This window comes from Pseudochaenichthys georgianus, chromosome 20 (assembly GCF_902827115.2).
Source record: "Pseudochaenichthys georgianus chromosome 20, fPseGeo1.2, whole genome shotgun sequence".
NCBI classification, from domain to species: domain Eukaryota; kingdom Metazoa; phylum Chordata; class Actinopteri; order Perciformes; family Channichthyidae; genus Pseudochaenichthys; species Pseudochaenichthys georgianus.
In genome coordinates this window covers 1,568,024-1,595,323 of record NC_047522.1, presented here as the reverse complement: position 1 = coordinate 1,595,323, position 27,300 = coordinate 1,568,024, and the positions used below count along the sequence as shown (strand labels likewise).

Below are 27,300 nucleotides of genomic sequence, written 5' to 3'. Positions count from 1 at the left end.
TAATGTTTGTATAATTGAGTATAATTGAGTTAACTCCGTGTTTCCTGACGTGGAAACGTTCCTCGTGGACGGGGCTGCAGAGCTGCTAGAGAGACAGTCGAACCCGGTGCATTCCTCCGTCTGGACGTGGAGCACTTTTGCTAAATGTTTAGACAAATTGCTCGTGCGCCCTCACACGCTAAACTCTTATAGCGCTTTAGGTAACGAGCATTGTCCACATCGAGACGGGTAAAGTTTAACCACACCTCGCAGCGCGTTCACTCCGCCATGTGTGTGTGTTGCTGCATGTAGCAGCTGCGTGTGTGAACTTCCTCGCACACAGGCGGGAGAGAGAGATCTCGCCTGGATCGGAAAGATCGAAAATACTAAAAAGACACATTTTGCACGATTTCTGCGTCTTAGAAACGGAGTTGGCGACACTAAAACTGCAATATAATGTTTGTGTAGCAATAATACATATATTTTGTACATGTCTCCAGTGCCGATAAAAAGACGGTACCACGGTCTTTAATAATACCCATCTCTAGTGACAGCTAAATCTGTGTGTGTTCATAAGGCATCAGTCTCATACAGTGTGTGTGTGTGTGTGTGTGTGTGTGGTGTGTGTGTGTGTGTGTGTGTGTGTGTGTGTGTGTGTGTGTGTGTGTGTGTGTGTGTGTGTGTGTGTGTGTGTGTGTGAGACTCACCTCTCTCCCCTTGTGTGTGACGAGGGCAGCGAGGGGTTTGGCGTAGAAGCGGCTGAAGCTGAAGCCCAGGCAGCCGTACATGCTGTTAGCCGTTAGCTTCAGAGCCTTCTGACGGATATCATACTGACGGAGAGACAGACAGCGGACATTAGAATAGCTCGTTCTCTCAAACTGCAGTTGAGGTTACCCGTGTGTGTTGCAAGGCTCTCTTGTCAGCAGCGCATTGTGTGTGTACCTGCAGGTAGAGGTCCGAGTTGAGGTCCTGCTGCTTCATCAGCTGTTTGACTTGTTTTCGTCGCTCCACCAGCTTCCTGATTTCTTTGGGCAGGATTCCCATCTCCAGGCTCTGATCGGGAACTTCGGGAATGTCATCCGACCCGTCCTCCTGTTACCGGGGAAACAAGAGATGGAAGTTTAGTTGGGCATTTTACGTGAGGAAGTTAAAAAAAAAGGCTCGTCACACCTCAGAACCTGAGCAATCTTTAGAGCAGGTTGCGTCTATTTAGCTACACACACACTCCTACAATTAACACACACACACACACACACACACACACACACCTCGTTGTTCTTCTTCTTTGCGTTGTACGCCTCCCTCTGCACGGTGGTGAAGCAGATGTTGAACTCCTGGATGATGGAGGGGTACAGACTGTTGAAGTCCAGCAGCAGAACAAACTTGTCGTAGAAACCTGCAGAGAGAGAGAAGAGAGGTTTTAGAAATGTGCACAGAGATGAGGACTTTAAACAAAAAATGAAACACTTACCAACTTTAGGATCCAGCACCAGACCTCCGGCATACGCTGCCTTCTTCTTCCTCTTCCCTTTCCCCCCGTCTTCTTCTCCCTCCCCCTGGGACACAGGGACAAAGAGAAACCGATCATCCAACATCTGTCACATGTGTCCTCTACTCAAAACACCGTATCCCACATTTATGTTTCACTTTTCCATGACTTTGAAAAGAAAGTGATGTATACATGGTGTGTGTGTGCGTGTGCGTGTGCGTGCGTGCGTGTGTGTGTGTGTGTGTGCGTCTTCACCATTTCCATCTGAGTCTTCTTGAAGGACAGTTTGTCGGGGACGATGTAGTTTTTGTCGTGGAAGGCGTGAAGCAGCAGGAACTCGTTTCTCTCGGCGCGACCGCCCATCAGAGTACGGGACTGAGAGGGGAAGATATAAGGTGTTACAAAACAACATAACCTTCAGACAAAAGGTAAACAGTCTGCAGATGCTTTTTGTACTTCGGCTGTTCAATGAGCGACTTCCTGGAATTTAAGGAATGTAAGGAATTTAAGGAATTTAAGTCAATATCTGTTTCTAGTGCTCAAAAGGTTTTTCATGTCGGTGCTGCAGATATTTGAGTTTCAGCCAATTGTAAGGTGCATTTTTAACGTATTTTCAGTTGGATCCGAGTGATCTGGTCAGACGAGCTCTGCTCACACTCAGAGTGGCTTTTTGCAGATCTAACTGAGGCGAAAGAGGGACAGGTGTTGTACCATGACGTTCCCAGCGATGTTGGTGATCTGCAGGGCGAGCGGGCAGCACGTTGAGCTCACACATCATCTGAAGGATCAGCTTAGCGTCCATCCAGGTCAACTCCAGCAGGTAGAGCAGGTGCGGAGAGTCACTGACACACACCACACACACACACACACACACACACACACACACACACACATAATACTTTTTGAGTCCACGTTGATCAAAGGAGTTATTGAAAACATGTTCAGTAACTTTTTCTGTTGCTGCGTACATGCGAAACAGAATTGAACGTTTGTTATCTTTGACATAACGATAGATTTAATAGTGCAATTTTCTATCTATTACCTAAACCACAAATCCTTACGGGAAATTCACAGTTTTTGCCATGTATTTATCGGGAAGTTGACAAAGAAAGATGATAAGAAAACAGTATGTCGTGCAGCCAAAGCGGAGAGGCTAAGCCGGTGCAACGTGAGGAGATGTAAGCAGCGGTTCATTCTGAATGAAATCAGGGGCAGCTCAGGTTGGAAGGACCCTTCAAGGACATACACACCTGTAGAGGTTCTTGATGTCTTCCTGAGGGATGGTGGCTCGCTCCGTCTTCAGCACCTGAGCAGCCAGTTCAGTCAGGTGGTAACTCTTACAGCGAATCAGCTCCTTCGCTGAGATCTCCACGTCACACACCAGACGCCCACAGGTGGCGCTCTTCTCTGCAAAGGAGCCGCGACCCTGCCAGTGCAGCAAAGTTAAATGATGAACGATGTGATATATGAAGCAGTCGTCACAGACAGAGCATCAGCTAGTTCCTGATCAGTGTCCTTCACATCCGAGAGAGGGAGTCACGCAGTCACAAGATGGAGGAATACCGGTTCTTGTAGGTAATCACACATCCTGTCATGACAAAACACTTTTTCTGAAATGTTGGCTTTTCTGAAAATATCAAAATTTCAGAATTCTGACTTTTTTCTCAAAACCCAAAAATTAAATTGTAAGTTAGCATTTTTACCACGTCCGGTTCCTTCGATAAAAAGCAATTTCTCCGTAGGGTTTTGGAAAATAGCTCCAAATAAGTGTTTGACACAAATTAAAGAGACCGATCACGTTTTGTTCTACGACATTAAATCCATCCGCAGTGACCGCGCTGGTGATTTCTGAAGAGTTTACGTGTCTGAAAAACGATGGTTGTTACCGAGCGGCTGAACAGGACTTACAGAAGTCGTCCAGGCCGTTTTACGTCATTACGCCGAACACGTAAACACTCCTCTAAGTTAGTTTCTGTTCTGTCTTGAAAGCAAGTCCCTGCCTCCTGCAGACTGTTTCAAAACGCTTCAACCTCGTTCCATCTAGACATCTGTAGTTTGATATGGATCTGAGTCGGCGTGACGTTGAAGCTGTAGCTCCTTTATAGCATAGCGTTAGCATTTTGCTTCTAGCGACTAGATTTATGATTCGAAATTATAAAAGTAGGATAGACATGTGGAGATTATTCCGGCTGAACAAAACGTGATCCTCTCTTGAATGTGTTTCAACCACAGACCTATATCGAGCTATGTTCCAAAACCCTATGGAGAACTTGCATTGCGTTTCTGAGGAAGGAACAGGAAGGAGTTTACTTCCGGGTGTCCGGACGCGTCCCGGCGGTTTTAGGACGCGTCCCGGCGGTTCTCTATTCTGACTTTCCCAAGGAGCTCTCATTCTTCTCACCCCTAGTTTGGGCATATTCGATCTCCTGAGGCGTCCGATCTTAGACCAGTGGGGCACCTTGCAGACGTTGATCCTCTGCAGAATCACTTCCAGGTCGAAGCCAAAGATGTCGTGACCCTGCAGGAAGAGAATAACGACAAAGCATGCTCAAATGTACCACGACTCAGGATACAAGCGCATAGAATCAGTCCAGCATCTCGTACTCACCACCAGGACATCGGGGTCGATTTTGTGCATCTTGGCGAGGAAGAAGCCGAGCAGAGTCCGCTCTGTGGCAGCGATCTCCACTTTACCGTCCTGACAAAGGACGAGTCAAAGGCAACTTTATTGTCAATCTCAAAATATGTTTGTACACGGAAAGATCGAATTACTGCTTCTCACAGTCCCGAGGTATAAAATAACACGTTCAAATACAAGAACACTCAATAATTACAAAAAGTAACCGTTTACTTCAAAATGTGTGTCACATACAATGAAAAAACCTATGACATATTCCATTAAGTCTAATATAATCTACTTTTTGTGAAAACTTAACTCACTGCCTTCCTGTAGTAACGTCTTGGTATTAAACTGCACACGTCTCCGAACAATGGGAGACCGAGCCTTCTGCTCATTCGCCCCGCGCCTCTGGAACTCCCTCCCAGATCAGCTGAGATCTGCCCCTTCCACCGAGGTCTTCAAAACCGGCCTTAAGACCCTCTTCTTTCGGCAGGCCTTCGAATAAACTTTGAGCACGGTACACCTGGAGTACTGCCATTTTTATTGCTATCTCCGACTTTTATTTTTGTACTCTATTTTATATTTTGATTTCTTATCATTACAATTATTTGTTTAATCTCTCAAAAGCGTATCAGTATCCCTTGTTGTGAAGCACTTCGAGATTTGTCTTGGCAGATGAGAAGCGCTATATAAATTAAATATATTATTATTATTATATTAAACTCACACATGAAAAAAGTTCACTTTGTGGTTAATAGCAGTTTTCTCATAGCGCTTATCAATCCGGTCTTTTAACGGTTCTTTCATCGGTTCTTTGGAGAAAAAAACAAGGTAAACTAACTAAACAAATTGTGAACAAAACTAACATTGCTTTTATTTAAATTAAATACATAATATTTCACATCAAAAGAAACAACAGTGTTTTAACACAATCGTATTAAATAATGTGATAACAGAACAGCTTGAAACTTTAACAAAATAATAACTCCTCTAATCATTAATGTTTGTATAATTGAGTATAATTGAGTTAACTCCGTGTTTCCTGACGTGGAAACGTTCCTCTGGACGGGGCGCAGAGCTGCTAAGAGACAGTCGAACCCGGTGCTTCCTCCGTCTGGACGTGGAGCACTTTTGCTAAATGTTTAGACAAATTGCTCGTGCGCCCTCACCGCTAAACTCTTATAGCGCTTTAGGTAACGAGCATTGTCCACATCGAGACGGGTAAAGTTTAACCACACCTCGCAGCGCGTTCACTCCGCCATGTGTGTGTGTTGCTGCATGTAGCAGCTGGTGTGTGAACTTCCTCGCACACAGGCGGGAGAGAGAGATCTCGCATGGATCGGAACGATCGAAAATACTAAAAAAGACACATTTTGCACGATTTCCTGCGTCTTAGAAACCGGAGTTGGCGACACTAAAACTGCAATATAATGTTTGTGTAGCAATAATACATATATTTTGTACATGTCTCCAGTGCCGATAAAAGACGGTACCACGGGTACTTTACTTAATAGACCCATCTCTGTGACAGCTAAATCTGTGTGTGTTTCATAAGGCCATCAGTCTCATACAGTGTGTGTGTGTGTGTGTGTGTGTGTGTGTGGTGTGTGTGTGTGTGTGTGTGTGTGTGTGGTGTGTGTGTGTGTGTGGTGTTTGTGTGTGTGTGAGACTCACCTCTCTCCCCTTGTGTTGTGACTGAGGGCAGCGGGGGTTTGGCGTAGAAGCGGCTGAAGCTGAAGCCCAGGCAGCCGTACATGCTGTTAGCCGTTAGCTTCAGAGCCTTCTGACGGAATCATACTGACGGAGAGACAGACAGCGGGACATTAGAATAGCTCTGTTCTCTCAAACTGCAGTTGAGGTTACCCGTGTGTGTTGCAAGGCTCTCTTGTCAGCAGCGCATTGTGTGTGTACCTGCAGGTAGAGGTCCGAGTTGAGGTCCTGCTGCTTCATCAGCTGTTTGACTTGTTTTCGTCGCTCCACCAGCTTCCTGATTTCTTTGGGCAGGATTCCCATCTCCAGGCTCTGATCGGGAACTTCGGGAATGTCATCCGACCCGTCCTCCTGTTACCGTGGAAACAAGAGATGGAAGTTTAGTTGGGCATTTACGTGAGGAAGTTAAAAAAAAAGGCTCGTCACACCTCAGAACCTGAGCAATCTTTAGAGCAGGTTGCGTCTATTTAGCTACACACACTCCTACAATTAACACACACACACACACACACACACACACCTCGTTGTTCTTCTTCTTTGCGTTGTACGCCTCCCTCTGCACGGTGGTGAAGCAGATGTTGAACTCCTGGATGATGGAGGGGTACAGACTGTTGAAGTCCAGCAGCAGAACAAACTTGTCGTAGAAACCTGCAGAGAGAGAGAAGAGAGGTTTTAGAAATGTGCACAGAGATGAGGACTTTAAACAAAAAATGAAACACTTACCAACTTTAGGATCCAGCCACCAGACCTCCGGCATACGCTGCCTTCTTCTTCCTCTTCCTTTCCCCCCCGTCTTCTTCTCCCTCCCCCTGGGACACAGGGACAAAGAGAAACCGATCATCCAACCTCTGTCACATGTGTCCGCTACTCAAAAACACACCGTATCCCACATTTATGTTTCAACTTTTCCATGACTTTGAAAAGAAAGTGATGTATACATGGTGTGTGTGTGCGTGTGCGTGTGCGTGCGTGCGTGTGTGTGGTGTGCGTCTTCTACACCATTTCCATCTGAGTCTTCTTGAAGGACAGTTTGTCGGGGACGATGTAGTTTTTGTCGTGGAAGGCGTGAAGCAGCAGGAACTCGTTTCTCTCGGCGCGACCGCCCATCAGAGTACGGGACTGAGAGGGGAAGATATAAGGTGTTTACAAAACAACATAACCTTCAGACAAAAGGTAAACAGTCTGCAGATGCTTTTTGTACTTCGGCTGTTCAATGAGCGACTTCCTGGAATTTAAGGAATGTAAGGAATTTAAGGAATTTAAGTCAATATCTGTTTCTAGTGCTCAAAAGGTTTTTCATGTCGGTGCTGCAGATATTTGAGTTTCAGCCAATTGTAAGGTGCATTTTTAACGTATTTTCAGTTGGATCCGAGTGATCCGGTCAGACGAGCTCTGCTCACACCCAGAGTGGCTTTTTGCAGATCTAACTGAGGCGAAAGAGGGACAGGTGTTGTACCATGACGTTCCCAGCGATGTTGGTGATCTGCAGGGCGAGCGGCAGCACGTTGAGCTCACACATCATCTGAAGGATCAGCTTAGCGTCCATCCAGGTCAACTCCAGCAGGTAGAGCAGGTGCGGAGAGTCACTGACACACACACACACACACACACACACACACACACACACACACACACACATAATACTTTTTGAGTCCACGTTGATCAAAGGAGTTATTGAAAACATGTTCAGTAACTTTTTTCTGTTGCTGCGTACATGCGAAACAGAATTGAACGTTTGTTATCTTTGACATAACGATAGATTTAATAGTGCAATTTTCTATCTATTACCTAAACCACAAATCCTTACGGGAAATTCACAGTTTTTGCCATGTATTTATCGGGAAGTTGACAAAGAAAGATGATAAGAAAACAGTATGTCGTGCAGCCAAAGCGGAGAGGCTAAGCCGGTGCAACGTGAGGAGATGTAAGCAGCGGTTCATTCTGAATGAAATCAGGGGCAGCTCAGGTTGGAAGGACCCTTCAAGGACATACACACCTGTAGAGGTTCTTGATGTCTTCCTGAGGGATGGTGGCTCGCTCCGTCTTCAGCACCTGAGCAGCCAGTTCAGTCAGGTGGTAACTCTTACAGCGAATCAGCTCCTTCGCTGAGATCTCCACGTCACACACCAGACGCCCACAGGTGGCGCTCTTCTCTGCAAAGGAGCCGCGACCCTGCCAGTGCAGCAAAGTTAAATGATGAACGATGTGATATATGAAGCAGTCGTCACAGACAGAGCATCAGCTAGTTCCTGATCAGTGTCCTTCACATCCGAGAGAGGGAGTCACGCAGTCACAAGATGGAGGAATACCGGTTCTTGTAGGTAATCACACATCCTGTCATGACAAAACACTTTTTCTGAAATGTTGGCTTTTCTGAAAATATCAAAATTTCAGAATTCTGACTTTTTTCTCAAAACCCAAAAATTAAATTGTAAGTTAGCATTTTTACCACGTCCGGTTCCTTCGATAAAAAGCAATTTCTCCGTAGGGTTTTGGAAAATAGCTCCAAATAAGTGTTTGACACAAATTAAAGAGACCGATCACGTTTTGTTCTACGACATTAAATCCATCCGCAGTGACCGCGCTGGTGATTTCTGAAGAGTTTACGTGTCTGAAAAACGATGGTTGTTACCGAGCGGCTGAACAGGACTACAGAAGTCGTCCAGGCCGTTTTACGTCATTACGCCGAACACGTGAACACTCCTCTAAGTTAGTTTCTGTTCAGCTTGAAAGAAAGTCCCTGCCTCCTGCAGACTGTTCAAACGCTTCAACTCGTTCCATCTAGAATCTGTAGTTTGAATATGGATCTGAAGTCGGCGTGACGTTGAAGCTGTAGCTCCTTTATAGCATAGCGTTAGCATTTTGCTTCTAGCGACTAGATTTATGATTCGAAAATTATAAAAGTAGGATAGACATGTGGAGATTATCCGGCTGAACAAAACGTGATCCGTCTCTTGAATGTGTTTCAACCACAGACCTATATCGAGCTATGTTCCAAAACCCTATGGAGAACTTGCATTGCGTTTCTGAGGAAGGAACCGGAAGGAGTTTACTTCCGGGTGTCCGGACGCGTCCCGGCGGTTTTAGGACGCGTCCCGGCGGTTCTCTATTCTGACTTTCCCAAGGAGCTCTCATTCTTCTCACCCCTAGTTTGGGCATATTCGATCTCCTGAGGCGTCCGATCTTAGACCAGTGGGGCACCTTGCAGACGTTGATCCTCTGCAGAATCACTTCCAGGTCGAAGCCAAAGATGTCGTGACCCTGCAGGAAGAGAATAACGACAAAGCATGCTCAAATGTACCACGACTCAGGATACAAGCGCATAGAATCAGTCCAGCATCTCGTACTCACCACCAGGACATCGGGGTCGATTTTGTGCATCTTGGCGAGGAAGAAGCCGAGCAGAGTCCGCTCTGTGGCAGCGATCTCCACTTTACCGTCCTGACAAAGGACGAGTCAAAGGCAACTTTATTGTCAATCTCAAAATATGTTTGTACACGGAAAGATCGAATTACTGCTTCTCACAGTCCCGAGGTATAAAATAACACGTTCAAATACAAGAACACTCAATAATTACAAAAAGTAACCGTTTACTTCAAAATGTGTGTGTCACATACAATGAAAAAACCTATGACATATTCCATTAAGTCTAATATAATCTACTTTTTGTGAAAACTTAACTCACTGCCTTCCTGTAGTAACGTCTTGGTATTAAACTGCACACGTCTCCGAACAATGGGAGACCGAGCCTTCTGCTCATTCGCCCCGCGCCTCTGGAACTCCCTCCCAGATCAGCTGAGATCTGCCCCTTCCACCGAGGTCTTCAAAACCGGCCTTAAGACCCTCTTCTTTCGGCAGGCCTTCGAATAAACTTTGAGCACGGTACACCTGGAGTACTGCCATTTTTATTGCTATCTCCGACTTTTATTTTTGTACTCTATTTTATATTTTGATTTCTTATCATTACAATTATTTGTTTAATCTCTCAAAAGCGTATCAGTATCCCTTGTTGTGAAGCACTTCGAGATTTGTCTTGGCAGATGAGAAGCGCTATATAAATTAAATATATTATTATTATTATTATTAAACTCACACATGAAAAAAGTTCACTTTGTGGTTAATAGCAGTTTTCTCACCTTTTTCCTCACGGCATCTTTGAAGTCGTTCACATACATTGAAGAAAGTTTCAAGGCAAATATATTCTCCATCAAGTCTAAAATAAAAACTTTTTGGACGGTAGAAACTTTTAATTGAATTGCTGATTGTAGAATAGGTGATTGTATTGTTCAGTCCTGCTGGTTGTTTCCTGACCCTTTAACATCTTGAAAGAGGTTTAATAATTCTCCTTTAATAATAATTTATCAATACATTATTTTCCTTACCTTTTTCTTCACGGCATCTTGGAAGTCGTAGGGGAAGATACAGTCAACCGGTTTACTGACCACTGCAGAAACAAGAAGACATTCATTAAACAGATGCAGGGAATTGTGAATGTTACCATCTTTCAGACATTCTGTGGTCAAATAAGTTTAAAGTGATATTGCAGCCATGTGTTACACTGAAACATGTGGATAGTATGCATGGACAATAGACGATTGGTCTCAGATATTTGATTTGATTTGTTTTGCTGCTCAGACAGACAGACAGACAGACAGACACACAGACACACAGACACACACACACACACACACACACACACACACACACACACACACACACACACACACACACACACACACACACACACACAGACTCACCACAGAAGTGTGTCTGGTACGGAGGTTGAGGAGGAGCTTTATCCATCTGGAACTCACAGTGGACGAGAGCCGCCAGAGACACGATCTGCAGAGAGAAATCACCATCAGGAATCTGAGCATTGCAACAACAACAACAACAACAACAACAACAACATGAATAACAACAGGAAACCCTCCTGACCTCGTTGTGGTGTGTCTTTGGGTTCTGGATGGTCTTCAGGCTGATGGACATGACGGTGATGGGGGGCGGCGACAGGTCTTTGACCACCGAGACGAGATCCGTCCTCACAGCGAGAGCCTCCACTTTACACCAGCTGACCGGCTGGCTCATCAGCTCTAACACACACGCACACACACACACACACCAAAATATATGTTTAGAAATATCCAAAAAACTAAATGCAAGGTGTCAAATCAGTTTTTCAAATACTAGACATGTAAAATCCTCAAACACAAGTTAATTGGATAAATTGATTTAGCCTTTACATGAAGTTCCTTTAAATCTATAGAACTCATTAGGCTAAATGTAAAAAAATATGGATTAAAGCAGTACGTTTCTTTAGATGTACACATGTTGTGAAGTATGTGCGCAGAATAAACAGAAATGCACCAAAAAGCTTTAAGCTCATGGATGTAACCCTAAAACCCAAAGGACGTATTCTAAAAGTAGGACCAAGTGACTTACGTGGTGTCTTGATGTCGAGCCAGCACGGGCCTTTTATCTTCCGGCTGAGGAGGAAGTGCTCCAGACTGGAGATGTTGGTGCCAAAGGTGTGAGAGAAGGTCGCCCCCTTCAGGTCCAACGGCAGCGCGGGGAACTCGGCCTGCAGAGACAAAGAAGACCTCATGAGATAAACACAAGTTATAACAACAAAAAGGCCTGCACCTTGCTTCCTGATTCCCCCACAAGTGAAGAATGGATAGATAAAGTTAATAACATATACAGAATGGAACAAATTGCCTTTTCAACAAACTACGGATGATCTGATAACCAGTTCTATCACCACAAGAACAAGGTTGCTTGGTCCAATTACCAACATATTGTAATGTATTGTTTGTGTGACTGTTATTACACCTCACTATGTCAAAGATGCCTCAGTCACGAAACATCCCTTCTGTTATTCACTTAAAGGGGACCTACCATGCAAAACGCACTTTCTGATGTCTTGTATACATCAACATGTGTCCCCGGCGACTCACGCAGCGTCAGGAAATAAAACCCTCTCTCTTTTCCTCCGTACCCAAATCTCTAAAAACGGGGAACAACGGAGCTGATCCAGATTTGCGTCCGATATGACGTAATATCTGAAATGTGGACCCACGACCCAATCAGAAAGTTGCTATCAGACGTAATATGGTCGGTGTTTACATTAGCATCGCTAACACTCCGAGCTAACCTGTGCTGGAGAGCATGTGTGTGAAGAAGCAGGAAGTAGAAAGGAACTCACCTTGTAGTGTAACCGGCAAGAGAGAAAGCCTTTGAGCTCCAGACTGTTTCAGAGCCTTGATAATCCATGATATGGCGTTTCATCACGGCAGCATTTAATTTAGACGGTAGCTGCCGGGTCCCGCATAAGCTCCGCCCCCTCCTCTTTTATCAATTTATTAAAGCTTTATACCCGAATCAGCACTTTTGAAACAGGAAGTGAAACAGAGGGATATGAGGCGTGGCTAGAACGGGTGATCTGTTTGGTATTTTGAGCAAAACACTTCATAGGCATGTTTTTTATATATTTTTATATATCTGAAACCTATGCTATTGCCTAAAAATAGCATGATAGGTGACCTTTAAGGTAGTATCTGACATATAAATGGTCAAAAATTGTACATTCTCCGTTAGCCTACGAGCTCCCCGTTCGAGCGAACGACTATTCCTCTGCAAAGTAGCATCATATTGTATATGCGCTGAACTTGTCCTGGATTGGATTTTTTCCGATTATTCCCCTAGGAGGAGTTCGCAAAAATGTGCTTAAAATGCATGAAAAACGCACATTTTTCAAAATGGCCGACTTCCTGGGGGGCGGGGCTAATGGAAGGCAATTTGAAATATGTGTGCAATCATAAGAGCAATGTGTATACAGCGTTTCATCAATATCGTAAAAACTACATGCGAGTAGTTTGGAGTAATTTGCGACCTGTAAATTGTCAAAAATGGTGTCTTCGCTGTTAGCTTCCACGATTGAGCCATAAACTATTCTCTTCGCAATTTAGCATCACATCGGATATGAGCTGAACTTGTCCTGGATTGGAATTTTTCCAGGAGTTCGCAAAAATGTGAACATTGTATAAGATGCATATCAGGAAAAAAAGAGGACAATGAGAAGGGGAGAGTTTCAATGTATACTGTTCCCTCGTTGCAAATGTCTACCATTTCATTGCAACCGGTGAAATGTCCTCAAATGTCTTCCAAAACACAGCCTGGACCTAAAACCACAAGATGAGGTGCGTCCACTCACAGAATATCTGACTTCCAGGTACTCGCTCTGAGAGGGGATGTCAGGGATCTCAAAGGCGTAGCTCTTCTCCACTTTCTGCAGAAAACAAGCCAGAGTTACGCACACGTCAAACCTCACACATCTCTACAGTGTGTGAGCCGGGTTAGCGCCCACCTTGGATTTGAATTTCATGATCCTGAACTTCTCAGAGAGCTCGTTAAACTCCTGATAGACGTCCATCATCCCCACGGGAGAGTCGGACACCTCCCCGCTCTTCGTGTTCACTTTCTGTTGATGAAAACACAAACAAAACATTGATTGAAGACTGATTACGACACCTGGAGTCTCAGGGTATTTTCTCCAATTTTTGATGTTTTCTTAAATCCCCTTTTAAATGTATTTCTTCTAACATGGCACCCCATGTGTTCAATATCAAAATGTTCAGGACAATCTCTGGTATTGCTGTATATGCAAATTACTCACCTTAGAGCACTGTGTGATGAGATAAGTAGCTCAAAAGCTTAAAATGTTACATCCGATTTTCGGAAAATCTTCAAAACTCTTGTGAAAACACACATTTTCTCATGTGATCGAAATGTTTTGGTGTTTTAGATTTGGTTACCAAAGTCTTAGGATCACAAAAGCAGTGAAATATTTGAATTACACTGTATATAAATGTGTAATTCATGTCTAAAATGAAAAAAATGTAATTCGAATTTTGAGTAAAACCGGTGTTTATCACGCTACTTTCACCACAGCAGGGACTGAGATACATCAGGACTGAATACTGACTTCATATTACATACCAAGGTTCATGTGATGTGTACAAATACAAATTCCAAGGTTCATGCGATGTGTACAAATACAAATTGAGCATTCAACCTTTTCTTTCAACCAACAATTTATTATAAATATGTTTTTTTCAACCAACTATTTATATAAATATAAGAAACTGGAAAATCTAACTATTTACAATATTGAACATCAGAACTTTCAACCAACTCTTCATTATAAGTATATAAGTAAGTATCATTTAGACATGTTACCACACCTTGTAACACAGAAATAAGAGCAAATCTGTTTTGCTACAAGTGATGTTTGTAACTGTATAAAAAGCGGAACACAAAGTATGGTTTCCATAACATGTTGGCGGGAATGAGAGAGCGTGAAACGTACATATTCCCTCGGCAGGAGGTACATGGTCCTCTCGATGTTCTTCACGGAGACGCAGCAGCTGACGTGAGACGCAGCAGACTCAATCCACACTTTTCCAAACAGGTACACCACACCTGGGCCAAGGAGGTCAAATGTCAGGCAGTGCTCCAGAACTTCACTTTACATCATAACGGTAAGCTACGGTACTTATATCGCACATTTTCAGACACAGAGGCGATTCAAAGTGCTTCACGGCATCATTAACACTCAGCGAGAGAAAGGAACACGGTAAATAAACGCAATGGAATAACAGATTCATAAAACACATGCATACAAGAGATTAAAAACAACATTGTAAATACGCTAGGTGCTAAAACAAGTTAAAAGGCTTCTGGGTAAGCGGATGGAAAAGTAGTGTCAGGATGCTTTACCTGGTTGGTTGTAGGCGTCTTCGAAGGCGTCCAACCAATAGAAGCGGAAAACCTGCTCCCCGTCCGCTCCCTCCACCAACGGGAGTTTGCTGGAGTCGACCTGCACCTCCACTTGAGCCTCGCTGACCCCTCCTTCCTCCTGCTGACCCCACGAGCTGCCCGCCCTGCTGGACCTGGAGGAGGAGGAGGAGAAGAAAGACGCTAAAACTGAAGCTTCTATGGCAACTTGCCAGGTCTCAACAGGTTGGCCCGGTGTGTTTTTTAACGCTGCTATGGACAGTCTTACACTAATGTACATTCTCAAAGATATTGAAGTGACTGTTGTTTTTGTATATATTGATTGTTGTGCTTTTATTATATAAACATGTGTCTTTTGATTGTGTAGGTGTATCAGGGTTTCCGTTAGCCGGTAATTACCGGGTTTTTAGCTGGTAAAATGTATTTAAAACCGGTAAATTCAAAACCGAAAAAATCCTAGCGGAAACCCTGAGGTGTGTACATATTTTATATATATTTGGTTTTGTATTCAGGATTGTGGGAAACGGTATTTCGATCTGTCTGTCTGTCTGTCTGCGTTTAAATGGGTAAAACGCTTTCAAATGGGGTTTTCAAATGATATTTATTTGGTAGTCATGAAAATCTGTTTATTTATTTGATTGTGTGCATTAGGTTTGTTCCGACTCTTTTGCAGGGTATGTTTAAAACAAATGCAAATAACATTTGTTTTAAAAATCAAATCTCTCACAAACTGACAGACTGACAATAAAGTTGTTCTTGACATATGCTCATAAGCTACAGAGTAGAAATGGCAATGACATTCTTCTGACCCGAGCTCCTCCCACAGATATAATAAAATACAAAAATGTAAATTAAAATAGAGCAAGAAGTCTACGAAGTGCATTCTAGGATTGAAGCAGGACACACCTATATTTCCTGAAGCTGTAGGAGCAAACAAAGCCGACTTACACTAAGACAGGATCCTGAGGCTCTGCTTTCGGCTCCACCTTCACTTCTGCAGCTTCAGACCGAGGCTCGGGATCATCTTTAACCGCAGGCTTCTCGTCCTCAAGTCCGACCTCCATCGGCTCGTCAAAGTCCACCTCATCGAACCCCAGAGCGTCGTCCGCTGAGAAACACATCGTCACAAAGAGGTGAGTGTATGCTTGTTGCTAGGATCAAGAAAAGGCTAGTTGCATATAGAGCTGGGCTGAAGTGGAATAGTCCGTTCAGCTTAGGAACCTTCCTAACGGAGAGAAATTACCCGGAAGTCCCTCAGTGGCAGCCGTGATAAGAGCCGTTCCAATTCTCTACATGAAAGGAAAGGAGGTTTCAAACTTCCTTTATAACCTCCTTTAGCTTAGGAACCGCTGGACCTCCCTAACCGACAGGAGAGGAGAAAATGCTGCCCCACAATGCATTGCAGCCGCAGAATTTGCCGTCACTCAACAGTCGGCCGTTCACGGAAACAACCGATTATGACCGAGAAATGATATCATGAAAGTTTCAGTGCTTATTAAGCATTTTAAAACGTAGGTGGTAAGTTGCCAAGGTGCTTTGTTCTGAACGTTCATCAGTATTATAATCAAAAATAGAAATATGAACGTTAGTTTTTACTGAAATTATCAAATAAAGTCAACATTTCAGTCTTTACTGAGCTGTGTGGGGTTTGTTCAACTTCTAAAAGATGTTTGAATGGTGATACACACAGTGATAGATGTTAAGGACTAACGTTTATAATAAATACATCTGTATTGATTTTAAGATCTTTAGTTCATACAATCATACGTATTGGGATCATTGGTATTAATGTGGACCGGAGGGAGAGGGTGACGAGCATAAGTTTAAATTCCAGCTTTGGTCCTGAAGAATCTGTTTCTCTGTTGTCCACGTTCATAAAGCAAAGCAGCAGCATCAGAGCACGGTGCAGAGTCTCTAGATGAGTTCACAGTAGTCCCTCGTTCTTATTGAACATCCATGTTGTAGTCCGCTGTATAGAAAACTGTGGTTTCCATAGTTACCCCACAGCAGCACATTCAGGACGTCCGCTGGCGCATCATAAACACGTGGGATAGTGAAAGTGCAGTCGATTCTCTAAAGTACCGCAGTCTCTTTCCTAAGTCCTTTTGAATTCTCCTATCCACTATCCCTTAACCCCGTGACCTTTCACTCAGAGGTCAAGGGATAGATGTTAGCAGCTGATTTTGACTGCAACCCAGCAGAGATAAGTGGACAGCTATCTTAATTAGTGATGTTACGTTCACGAATGATACGATTCTTTTGAACGGCTCTTTGGTACGAACGAAGGGAACCGAGTCGTACTTGGTGAGAGTCGTTCTTTTTATTGTCGGTTCACTGCCTGCCATAAATCCACTCGCCTTTACGAGAACAGTGAACAAGCTTGATTTTGTTCCCCAGGTGTATTCCCGGCCCTACTCTGATTGGTTAGGTTTGGGCAGGAGTGACTCTGATTGGTTAGGTTTGGGCAGGAGTGACTCTGATTGGTTAGGTTTGGGCAGGAGTGACTCTGATTGGTTAGGTTTGGGCACGAGGAGCGAGATGTTGTGGGTTAGGGTTAGCCAATCAGAGGCAGAGTAGGCGTGGGTCTAGGGCTGCTTTTTTTTTTTTTTTGCGTGCGATATTAAGGAGGCAAATTAACTCAAACACGTCATGTTACAATTATTTTGCTGCTTGCTACAAAAGGAAAACTCGCGCGGATCTCATGTCGGGGGTTCTTGAGTGAGTGACATGCAGGCTCTGTCAGCAAACCACCAATCACAATCAAATCTCCAAAGCAACCGGACCCGGAGATCAAAGGTAAAAACACTGAATAAAGTCGTTTCATGTGTTTCTCCAGTCCGGCGCTGCTAACCGAGCTAGCTCAGCTCGTTGCTCCGATAACTTCAGATCCAGACGTCCGGGACTAAAATCCTTCATCCGGTTAAATATAGTTGGAAAAATACCAATTGTATCATTAAAGTTCAAGACAGGATGGTTTGGGACAAAAAAAACGGTCTTTTCTTCAATTCCTGTTCATATATCGTGCAGCCCTCCGTGGGTCTTAACGGAATACGCATGAGAGAGGGAAGTCATAGCACGTGGTACAGGTAGACGACGCAGCAGCATTTGGATGCACTGCTTTTCTATTATATAATCTCAACGAAGTGAAATGCTTTCGGTGTTGGACTTACATTTAAAGACATCACCTTGGGAAAGGAATGGAATGTTTCGAATGCGAACCCTCCGTCTGTCTCACCTTGCTCTTCCTCCATCTTCTCCACTGCCGCCCCCTGCTTCTTCACGGGAGGAGCTGATGAAGAGGAGGGGAGGCGGGATGAAGGTCGGGGGGTCGGGTCAGAGGGCGGCGGTCTGACGATGACCTTCGCCTTCTGCCCGCTCGCCGACGGTGACTCCTGGTGCAGAAGAGACAGATAGGTGAGGAGAATGTGACGAGGCTCGTGATGAAGTGTACAGATGAAGCTCACGGATACCTTCTGCCTGATGGAAAAGGGGTTCCTGGGGGGTCCCAGGGACTTCTTTTTCTTCAGAGCGATCCCCGGAGGAGGAGTGAGAAGAGACGGTTTCTGGGGAGACGGAGAGAGAGAGAAATCCAGTGGAAACAATGCAGTGTCTCTAAAGTGGTTAGTTGGCGTTTCATTGTGTTGGCGTTCAGCCTAGACCAGTTGGCGTTCGGCGTGTCGCCGGGAGCTTAGGATTCATCCACGATGTTGAAAATGTTTTAAGAAAATGTTTAAAACATAAAAAGGTTTTAAAAAGTTATTGTTTAATGTTTTAAGGAGGTGGCGCTGCTCAGCCAATCAAATCGGTGCAGTCAGTGAATCAGCACCACACACACACAGTCACACACACACACACACACACACACACACACACACACAGTGTCTCACTCACAGTCTCACACACACACACACAGTCACACACACACAGTGTCTCACACAGTCACAGACACACACACACACACACACACACACACAGTGTCTCACTCACAGTCACACACACAGTCACAGTGTCTCACTCACAGTCACACAGTCACAGTGTCTCACACAGTCACACACACACACACACACACACACACACACACACACACCACACACACACACACACACACACACACACACACACACACACACACACACACACACACACACACACACACACACACACACACACACACACACACACACACACACACACACACACACACACACACACACACACACACACACACACACACACACACACACACACACACACACACCTCTTTGAAATGAATTGAATACCCCTGCATTATAGCAACAGCAACAATAATATTGGGAGGGGGGGCGCGGCTGTTCTGATGCGCTCACCTTCCCACACTTTGAAACCCCTGCTCTATGCGATTATGGTACCAACCTCAGAGTGCAGGTCCTGTAAGATGTCTCCCAACAGGTCGTCTTTGGACAGATCCACGTCTTTCTGCGGGACAGACGATCATCAGACGGTCGATGCAAAGACAGGAGACGTTTATTTCCAGAAAAGACCCAGACGTAGAAAACTCACCTCCGCCGGTCTCTTCACGTTGCTGTTCATGAAGAGGCTCTTGATGGTGTTGGACTTGGCGACGACAGGTTTCTTCATATTCTTCTTTGAGGCCGCTCCTTTGGAACCGGCCTTTCCTGCAGACAAAGCATTTCACACAAACATCACTACCGGTACAAAGCTATCTACTGCACACCGCCCCACTCTCACGGTACGTCCACACGGCAGCTTCAGACGAATCTTCCAACGCTTCCAACGCTTCTCTGCCCATTGACTTTGAATGGGGATGACGTCACTTTGCCTCGCTTTTCGCCGAACTGCATTGTGGGGGAGCGAAGCGAAGATTTCCAGGATTTCCAGGATTCAAAAGTTGAGCAATGTTCAACTTTTGAAGCTGAGCTGGAAGCGCCAGCCAATCAAACACGTTTATGCAAATCTGGCAGTAGAAGCGCTAGCCAATCAAACCGCGTGTAAGCAGGGAGAACCAGACCGCAGTTCATTTCCTCATATTCCAAACGAGAAGTTACGGGAGCAAATCACCCGGTTCTTTACGACCAGAACTATTACCGGATACAAACCGGAGGAACCAGCATGGAGGGAGGTGGCAGAGACAGTGGGGGGAAACTGGTAGGGTTTCGCCTGTTTGGGGAGTTTATATATATATATATTGCTCGCATAAAATCCCCGGGGTTTTTTGCTTTGCATGTTGGGGGCGGGAGATTCATGTGATTGGTTGTTGGTCGCAAAAAATCCCCAAGCTGTCAGACACGCCCAGCTCCAAGATGTTCAAGATGTTTGAAAAGCTGCTGTGTGGACGGGCCGTCACAGTACACATACTTTTTTTTATCCTAACCTTTTATGCTCTTAACCCAGGGTTCATACACTTTTCCACCAAGGATTCTCAATGACTTCTTCAGGACCTTTCCTTAATTTCCCATGACCAATAAAATAACTCTTTCTCAGCGGTGCCACTGAAAATGGTTTATTTTAACATGGAACAGGAAAATAAGGTCTGCATCTGAAACATGTCGAGCCTCTAAAACAAACAGCTTACTAGCTTCTACTAAAGCAACTCAAATCTCTCACCAGCAAAACACCTCGTCAGTTAAAAGCCATTTTACGTTTCATTACGATACGATACAGCATTTATCATCATTATAGTATTACTATTACGGCGATTAGATCAAATATAAATTATATTTGATGCAACTTTAGTTACATTTCCATGACTTTTCCAAAACTTTGGGGAAAATATTGTTTTCCAGGCTCTGGAATCAGCATTTTGAAATTCCATGACTTAGATAACTTTATATATTTCAACTTTTTTATTTTACTTTCTCTTCATAGCATCGTGAAGCACCTTGAGATGACGTTGTTTTTAACCTGTTAAGCCCTGAGCCTGTTTTTCAGGAAGTTCCACACACACACACACACACACACACACACACACACACACACACACACACAACACACACACACACACACACACACACACACACACACACACACACACACACACACACACACACACACACACACACACACACACACACACACACACACACACACACACACACGTTACCATTGACAAGTGAAAGCTATGCGCACGCAGTGGAAAGCAATGTTATGCTCTGAAAACTGAACCCTAGGCTCAAACTAGTAAATGTGAAGATGAATTCTCATTTCAAAGTGACACAGACACATTGGATTAACCCAGGGGTTCCCAAGAGCCCCCCCAAATGACTCCTGTTGGAAGTTGCCCCCCCCCCCCCCCACACACACACGGGGGGGGGGGGGGGCTCAACAGCGGTAATTCAAGTTTAAAAGTCTCAAAATGCTACAACTGCTGTCGCAAACTGGATGAATGTGAAGTGTTGTGTTAAAGGAGGATGAAAGCGTAATCAAGGAGCACTATTGGAGCGACTTTGATGGTTATTGGACTCGGGATTAATTCACTTGGATTCCCGCTGTATGAAGAAATGAAAGGACGGCGCGGAAACAATTCACAAAGGGATTAAACTGTTTGAAACACACGCTCAAAGTAAGCCGGATTTTGCCGATGTGTTTATGTGGATTCAAAAATCGTAAATAATCTACAAAATGGAGGAGACCGATCTGATCGGAGCGACTGACGAATAATCCAACTGAAACCGGCATGGACAATGACTGTGTTTTAAACATGCGCTTATCCAGACAAGCCCGGTTTGGACACTTTACGGGCAGAAGGAACATTTCTATTAAAGAAAGAATTTCTGTCTTGTTATGCCTTTAATACTAACTTGAATTTTTATTACAATTAATTAGTCAATTATATTTTATTGTAATGTAGAGACAAGGCTTTTAGTGACAATCATGTATGTCATGTATCATGTATATATGATATTTGGCCTCAAATCATCTGAGGCCTGGCGCCCGCCCTGCGATCTTTCCCCCAGGCTGGGAACCACTGGATTAACCACTGGATTAACCACTGGATTAACCACTGGACTAACCACTGGATTAACCACTGGATTAACCACTGGACTAACCACTGGATTAACCACTGGACTAACCACTGGATTAACCACTGGATTAACCACTGGATTAACCACTGGACTAACCACTGGATTAACCACTGGACTAACCACTGGATTAACCACTGGATTAACCACTGGATTAACCACTGGATTAACCACTGGATTAACCACTGGACTAACCACTGGATTAACCACTGGATTAACCACTGGATTAAGCACTGGATTAACCATTGGATTAACTACTGGATTAACCACTGGACTAACCACTGGATTAACCACTGGATTAACCACTGGACTAACCACTGGACTAACCACTGGATTAACCACTGGATTAAGCACTGGATTAACCATTGGATTAACTACTGGATTAACCACTGGACTAACCACTGGATTAACCACTGGATTAACCACTGGACTAACCACTGGATTAACCACTGGATTAACCACTGGACTAACCACTGGACTAACCACTGGACTAACCACTGGATTAACCACTGGACTAACCACTGGACTAACCACTGGATTAACCACTGGATTAACCACTGGACTAACCACTGGACTAACCACTGGACTAACCACTGGATTAACCACTGGACTAACCACTGGACTAACCACTGGATTAACCACTGGATTAACCACTGGACTAACCACTGGACTAACCACTGGACTAACCACTGGACTAACCACTGGACTAACCACTGGATTAACCACTGGATTAAGCACTGGATTAAGCACTGGATTAACCACTGGATTAACCATTGGATTAACCACTGGACTAACCACTGGATTAAGCACTGGATTAACCACTGGACTAACCATTGGATTAACCACTGGATTAACCACTGGATTAACCACTGGATTAACCACTGGATTAACCATTGGATTAACCACTGGATTAACCACTGGATTAACCATTGGATTAACCACTGGACTAACCACTGGATTAAGCACTGGATTAACCACTGGATTAACCATTGGATTAACCACTGGATTAACCACTGGATTAACCACTGGATTAACCACTGGATTAACCATTGGATTAACCACTGGATTAACCACTGGATTAACCACTGGATTAACCACTGGACTAACCACTGGATTAACCACTGGATTAACCATTGGATTAACCACTGGATTAACCACTGGATTAACCATTGGATTAACCACTGGATTAACCACTGGATTAACCACTGGACTAACCACTGGATTAACTACTGGATTAACCACTGGATTAAGCACTGGATTAACTACTGGATTAACTACTGGATTAACCACTGGATTAAGCACTGGATTAAGCACTGGATTAACTACTGGATTAACCACTGGATTAACCACTGGATTAACTACTGGATTAACCACTGGATTAACCACTGGATTAACCACTGGATTAACCACTGGATTAACTACTGGATTAACCACTGGATTAACCACTGGATTAACCTTCAGCAGCGTGTTTATCGTTTTGATGCCATTGAACAACAGCTAAGGTAAGAAGCTTCCTCCGTGAAGCTACGTGTCGTGATGTCTGTTTTTGCTTCCCCTGTCGCGAGTCCGCATCGCTCAGTGATGATACTAATATTTCTGGAATCCGTGGAATGTCAGCTTGCTCATCGATATCTTGTTTGTGCAGATACGATAAGTAATAAGGGGATTTAAGCTGTGAGTTCTGTGCTAAGTGCGATGGCATTTTCCCGCTCGGGGCTCATTGAGACGCTTCTTGTGAGACTTGTGTTTTGTTTCGGTAAAAATGGTTCGTGTCGTCAGTTAGCCGAGTTCCTTCCCGTTAAGAGAGCGTGGAACATTAATGGTTTCATAAATGTTAAGACGCCCTGAGACACAAAAGCAGGTTAAAGTGTGCTATGTATGATATGTATTATCATTATGAACGTTTACCTTTGTTGTTTTCCACTACATCATCGTCCAAATCATCGTCGAAGATTTCTCTCCCGTCCTCCACGTATCCCGTCCCGTCTGAGGAGAGACTCTCGCATCAGAACTCCAAAACAACTCAGTTCAAACACGTTATCTTTTCATATATCAAGGCATATTCTGACGGTGGAAACAAGCGAGCGAGACTCACCGTCATCAATAATCCAGTCGTCCTCTTGTCGTCCTCGTACCATCTCAGAGTACTGCTGCTCGTCCACCTCTTCGTACACGCTGGAAAACTTCTCCACCTGGAAGACATGAAGACTTGTTAACCCTAGTATGGCTGAAGAAGAGATATCATTTCTAAATGCTTGATAACAGCAGAGAATCTAGAACTATCCGCATTCTTACAATATTAAAGTTTTACATAAAATGCATTACAATTGAAACTGTTTGTCAAAGATAACCCTGCCACACGTGTTTTGCTGTAATGTATATGTATTTGCAGGTACATATTCTGAGAGTATTATGACTTATATGTGCACGTAGTTGGCCAATAAAGCTGATTCCGATCATGTAAAGTCACATTAATAAAGAAAACATGCACCTGGAAATGAAAACGATTGAACACAGATGTTTACTATTAAGTGCCTCACCTCGTATTTGATCTTCTCGCCCCTTTTGGCTTTCTTCAGTTGCTCCAGAGCCGATTTCCTGCCCGTCTTCTCCTTCTTCTCTCGTCTGGAGCGAGACATGGCCAGCCCCCCAGCATCTGAGGCGCGCACACACACACACACACACACACACACACACACACACACACACACCACGCGCGCACACACACACACACACACACAGAGAAAAGTACTCAGATCTTGTGCTTGAGTGAAAGTAGAAGTACTCAGATCTTGTACTTGAGTAAAAGTAGAAGTACTCAGATCTTGTACTTGAGTAAAAGTAGAAGTACTCAGATCTTGTGCTTGAGTGAAAGTAGAAGTACTCAGATCTTGTACTTGAGTAAAAGTAGAAGTACTCAGATCTCGTACTTGAGTAAAAGTAGAAGTACTCAGATCTCGTACTTGAGTAAAAGTAGAAGTACTCAGATCTTGTACTTGAGTAAAAGTAGAAGTACTCAGATCTTGTACTTGAGTAAAAGTATAAGTACTCAGGTCTTGTACTTGAGTAAAAGTAGAAGTACTCAGATCTTGTACTTGAGTAAAAGTAGAAGTACTCAGATCTTGTACTTGAGTAAAAGTAGAAGTACTCAGATCTTGTACTTGAGTAAAAGTAGAAGTACTCGGATCTCATACTTGAGTAAAAGTAGAAGTACTCAGATCTTGTACTTGAGTGAAAGTAGAAGTACTCAGATCTCATACTTGAGTAAAAGTAGAAGTACTCAGATCTCGTACTTGAGTAAAAGCAGAAGTACTCAGATCTTGTACTTGACTAAAAGTAGAAGTACCAGAGTGTAGGAATACTCTGTTACAGTGAAAGTCCTGCATTCAAAATGTTCCTCAAGTGAAAGTAGAAAAGTATTCTCATCTAAATATAGTGAAAGACAGTAAAAGTAGTCGTTGTGCAGATTGGTCCATTTCAGAATAATATATATGATATGTTTTATAATGATTGATCATGAAAGTGTTCTCAAAGCTGGTGAAGGTGCAGCTAGTCTGAAGTACTTTGTAGACTGCAGGGTAGCTGGTGAAGGTGCAGCTAGTCTGAAGTACTTTGTAGACTGCAGGGTAGCTGGTGACGGTGCAGCTAGTCTGAAGTACTTTGTAGACTGCAGGGTAGCTGGTGAAGGTGCAGCTAGTCTGAAGTACTTTGTAGACTGCAGGGTAGCTGGTGACGGTGCAGCGAGTCTGAAGTACTTTGTAGACTGCAGGGTAGCTGGTGACGGTGCAGCTAGTCTGAAGTACTTTGTAGACTGCAGGGTAGCTGGTGACGGTGCAGCTAGTCTGAAGTACTTTGTAGACTGCAGGGTAGCTGGTGGATTCACTCCAGGTGGAACTAAAGTCTGATTCAACACTTGGTTATATTTCACATCATTCATCCACATCTGTGAAGTAACTAAAGGTATTAAATACATGTAGTGGAAGAAAAGTACAACGTAGAAATACATTACATACTCAAGTAAAGCCTGAGTACCTCAACTTAAGTACAGTACTTTAGTAAATCTACTTAGTTACTTTACACCACTACATACAGACATGACGACCAGGAGCCCGGTTTGAAAGCACAGGTTGCAGACATTTAACTCAACAAATACTCCAATAAAGTCACATGTTGCTTTTGCACCTGCTTATTGAAGACAAAGACATGTAGGCATTTTGATAACGCTATCTAATTACTGCTGTAATGGATTGTAAAGAGTGCTTAATGTTACACACAGCGCCAGAACATGACAGGTGGCTAACTTAAATACAATATCTACCTTACTCTATGACCGCTTTTAAACCTTCGTAACAAAATAGTCATGTAGCAAATTCTGGCCTAGTTTAAAACACATGCATGCACTCATTAAAACACACACATTGTGAACGGCCTCAGCATGTCCCTTGTTATGGATGGACAAAAGTAAGCTAATGTTAGCTAACTCTCCCTGTGTATTGTAGCTAAATTAAGCTAGTATTCAACTCGATACCAAGAACTCACCGCCGTCCGGAGCATCAGGAGCATCCATATCTTTCTCTGGGTTAGAAACCGGAGCCATAACTTTAATAAATCTTTAATAACTGTGACGTTTTGCTCACTGACTGGCAGGTCAACACAACAACAGCACACACCGCGCGCCAAATCTGCTTCCCGGGGAAAGTCATACGCAGGAAGTGACATCACGAAGCTGTAAGCCAATTAAAAGAAGCACTGCAGTTTCTACTCTGACCACAGGAGGGCAGTGTTGGTCCATCGTGTTGTTTAATGTACAGGATTCAAAGGTATGTAAACTGTTAAATATTATACATGTTTTATTAATTAATTCAATAAAATAGATAAATAAATGTTGTAATATTTAAATGAATGTTTCTTTTTTATTTATTTATGTGTATTTATTATTATTTCTACATTCCTTTCTTATTTTTATTTCATATATGATGTTATAGTTTCCTACACAGACATCCAATGAGGCAGATTGTATCAATGCATTTCCAGATACAAAATACACACATAAAGGCAAACACATTAATAGATAAATAAGGATTTAAAAATAAAATAAAATATATTTTATATAATAGAAGAATACTGTACATATATACACTTTATATACATGTAAACTAACATACCATTTGGACATATAAAACAATTATTTTGACCCTGGACGTGTAAATGATGCATATATAACAATAATACAAACATAATAATTACACATAACATGTATAAAAAAACACCTGTAGGAAACACCAGTTTCTATAGCCTCTGAGAAGCATTATCCTTTACCTAAAAACAAATCAATCTTATATGTACCACACTTGTTTACAGACATGTAATCCACTGAGGTGGTTTCAGCACTTGCTTTTCCTCTAATTGGCTTTTTCAATGCATGGATGATATATAACAAAAACATTGTTTCCATCAGAATAAGTCTTGTCTAAGGTGTCTGTGGTGACGCCATGCTGTGTTCAATTTCCCGGCAATAACACCACCAACTTTTATTTAAGTGAATGCCTGCTCGTTTCCATGGACACCGGTTGGCACAATGGGCTCCTGTCCCAGATTGGGGCCACAGCGACATACAGTGAGGCCAACAAAGAAAACACAAAGAGGGTTTTGTCCTGCGTCCCTGCAGCCTGATTTGGCTTTTGTTC

General features: G+C 43.4%; 1 protein-coding gene across 1 annotated transcript in view; it reads right to left on the bottom strand.

The window, feature by feature from the left end:
* The window catches only part of pola1 (polymerase (DNA directed), alpha 1), a 92,314-nt gene extending 66,032 nt beyond the window's left edge, over nucleotides 1–26,282 (bottom strand). The window contains exons 1-26 of the mRNA XM_034109021.2: nucleotides 26,153–26,282; nucleotides 24,154–24,269; nucleotides 23,709–23,805; nucleotides 23,522–23,599; nucleotides 19,134–19,249; nucleotides 18,987–19,049; nucleotides 18,065–18,157; nucleotides 17,830–17,986; nucleotides 15,543–15,702; nucleotides 14,577–14,749; nucleotides 14,167–14,279; nucleotides 13,165–13,278; nucleotides 13,012–13,086; nucleotides 11,241–11,379; nucleotides 10,737–10,891; nucleotides 10,556–10,640; nucleotides 10,181–10,242; nucleotides 9,150–9,239; nucleotides 8,943–9,059; nucleotides 7,795–7,970; nucleotides 7,255–7,384; nucleotides 6,798–6,917; nucleotides 1,451–1,535; nucleotides 1,248–1,375; nucleotides 922–1,071; nucleotides 687–809 (exon numbers count right to left, since the gene is read on the bottom strand). Of these exons, the coding sequence (XP_033964912.1) occupies nucleotides 687–809; nucleotides 922–1,071; nucleotides 1,248–1,375; nucleotides 1,451–1,535; nucleotides 6,798–6,917; nucleotides 7,255–7,384; nucleotides 7,795–7,970; nucleotides 8,943–9,059; nucleotides 9,150–9,239; nucleotides 10,181–10,242; nucleotides 10,556–10,640; nucleotides 10,737–10,891; nucleotides 11,241–11,379; nucleotides 13,012–13,086; nucleotides 13,165–13,278; nucleotides 14,167–14,279; nucleotides 14,577–14,749; nucleotides 15,543–15,702; nucleotides 17,830–17,986; nucleotides 18,065–18,157; nucleotides 18,987–19,049; nucleotides 19,134–19,249; nucleotides 23,522–23,599; nucleotides 23,709–23,805; nucleotides 24,154–24,269; nucleotides 26,153–26,210 (2,973 nt within the window). The 5' untranslated portion in view covers nucleotides 26,211–26,282. The remainder of the gene's footprint in view (nucleotides 1–686; nucleotides 810–921; nucleotides 1,072–1,247; nucleotides 1,376–1,450; nucleotides 1,536–6,797; nucleotides 6,918–7,254; nucleotides 7,385–7,794; nucleotides 7,971–8,942; nucleotides 9,060–9,149; nucleotides 9,240–10,180; nucleotides 10,243–10,555; nucleotides 10,641–10,736; nucleotides 10,892–11,240; nucleotides 11,380–13,011; nucleotides 13,087–13,164; nucleotides 13,279–14,166; nucleotides 14,280–14,576; nucleotides 14,750–15,542; nucleotides 15,703–17,829; nucleotides 17,987–18,064; nucleotides 18,158–18,986; nucleotides 19,050–19,133; nucleotides 19,250–23,521; nucleotides 23,600–23,708; nucleotides 23,806–24,153; nucleotides 24,270–26,152) is intronic.
* Between the last annotated feature and the right edge of the window lie 1,018 nt (nucleotides 26,283–27,300).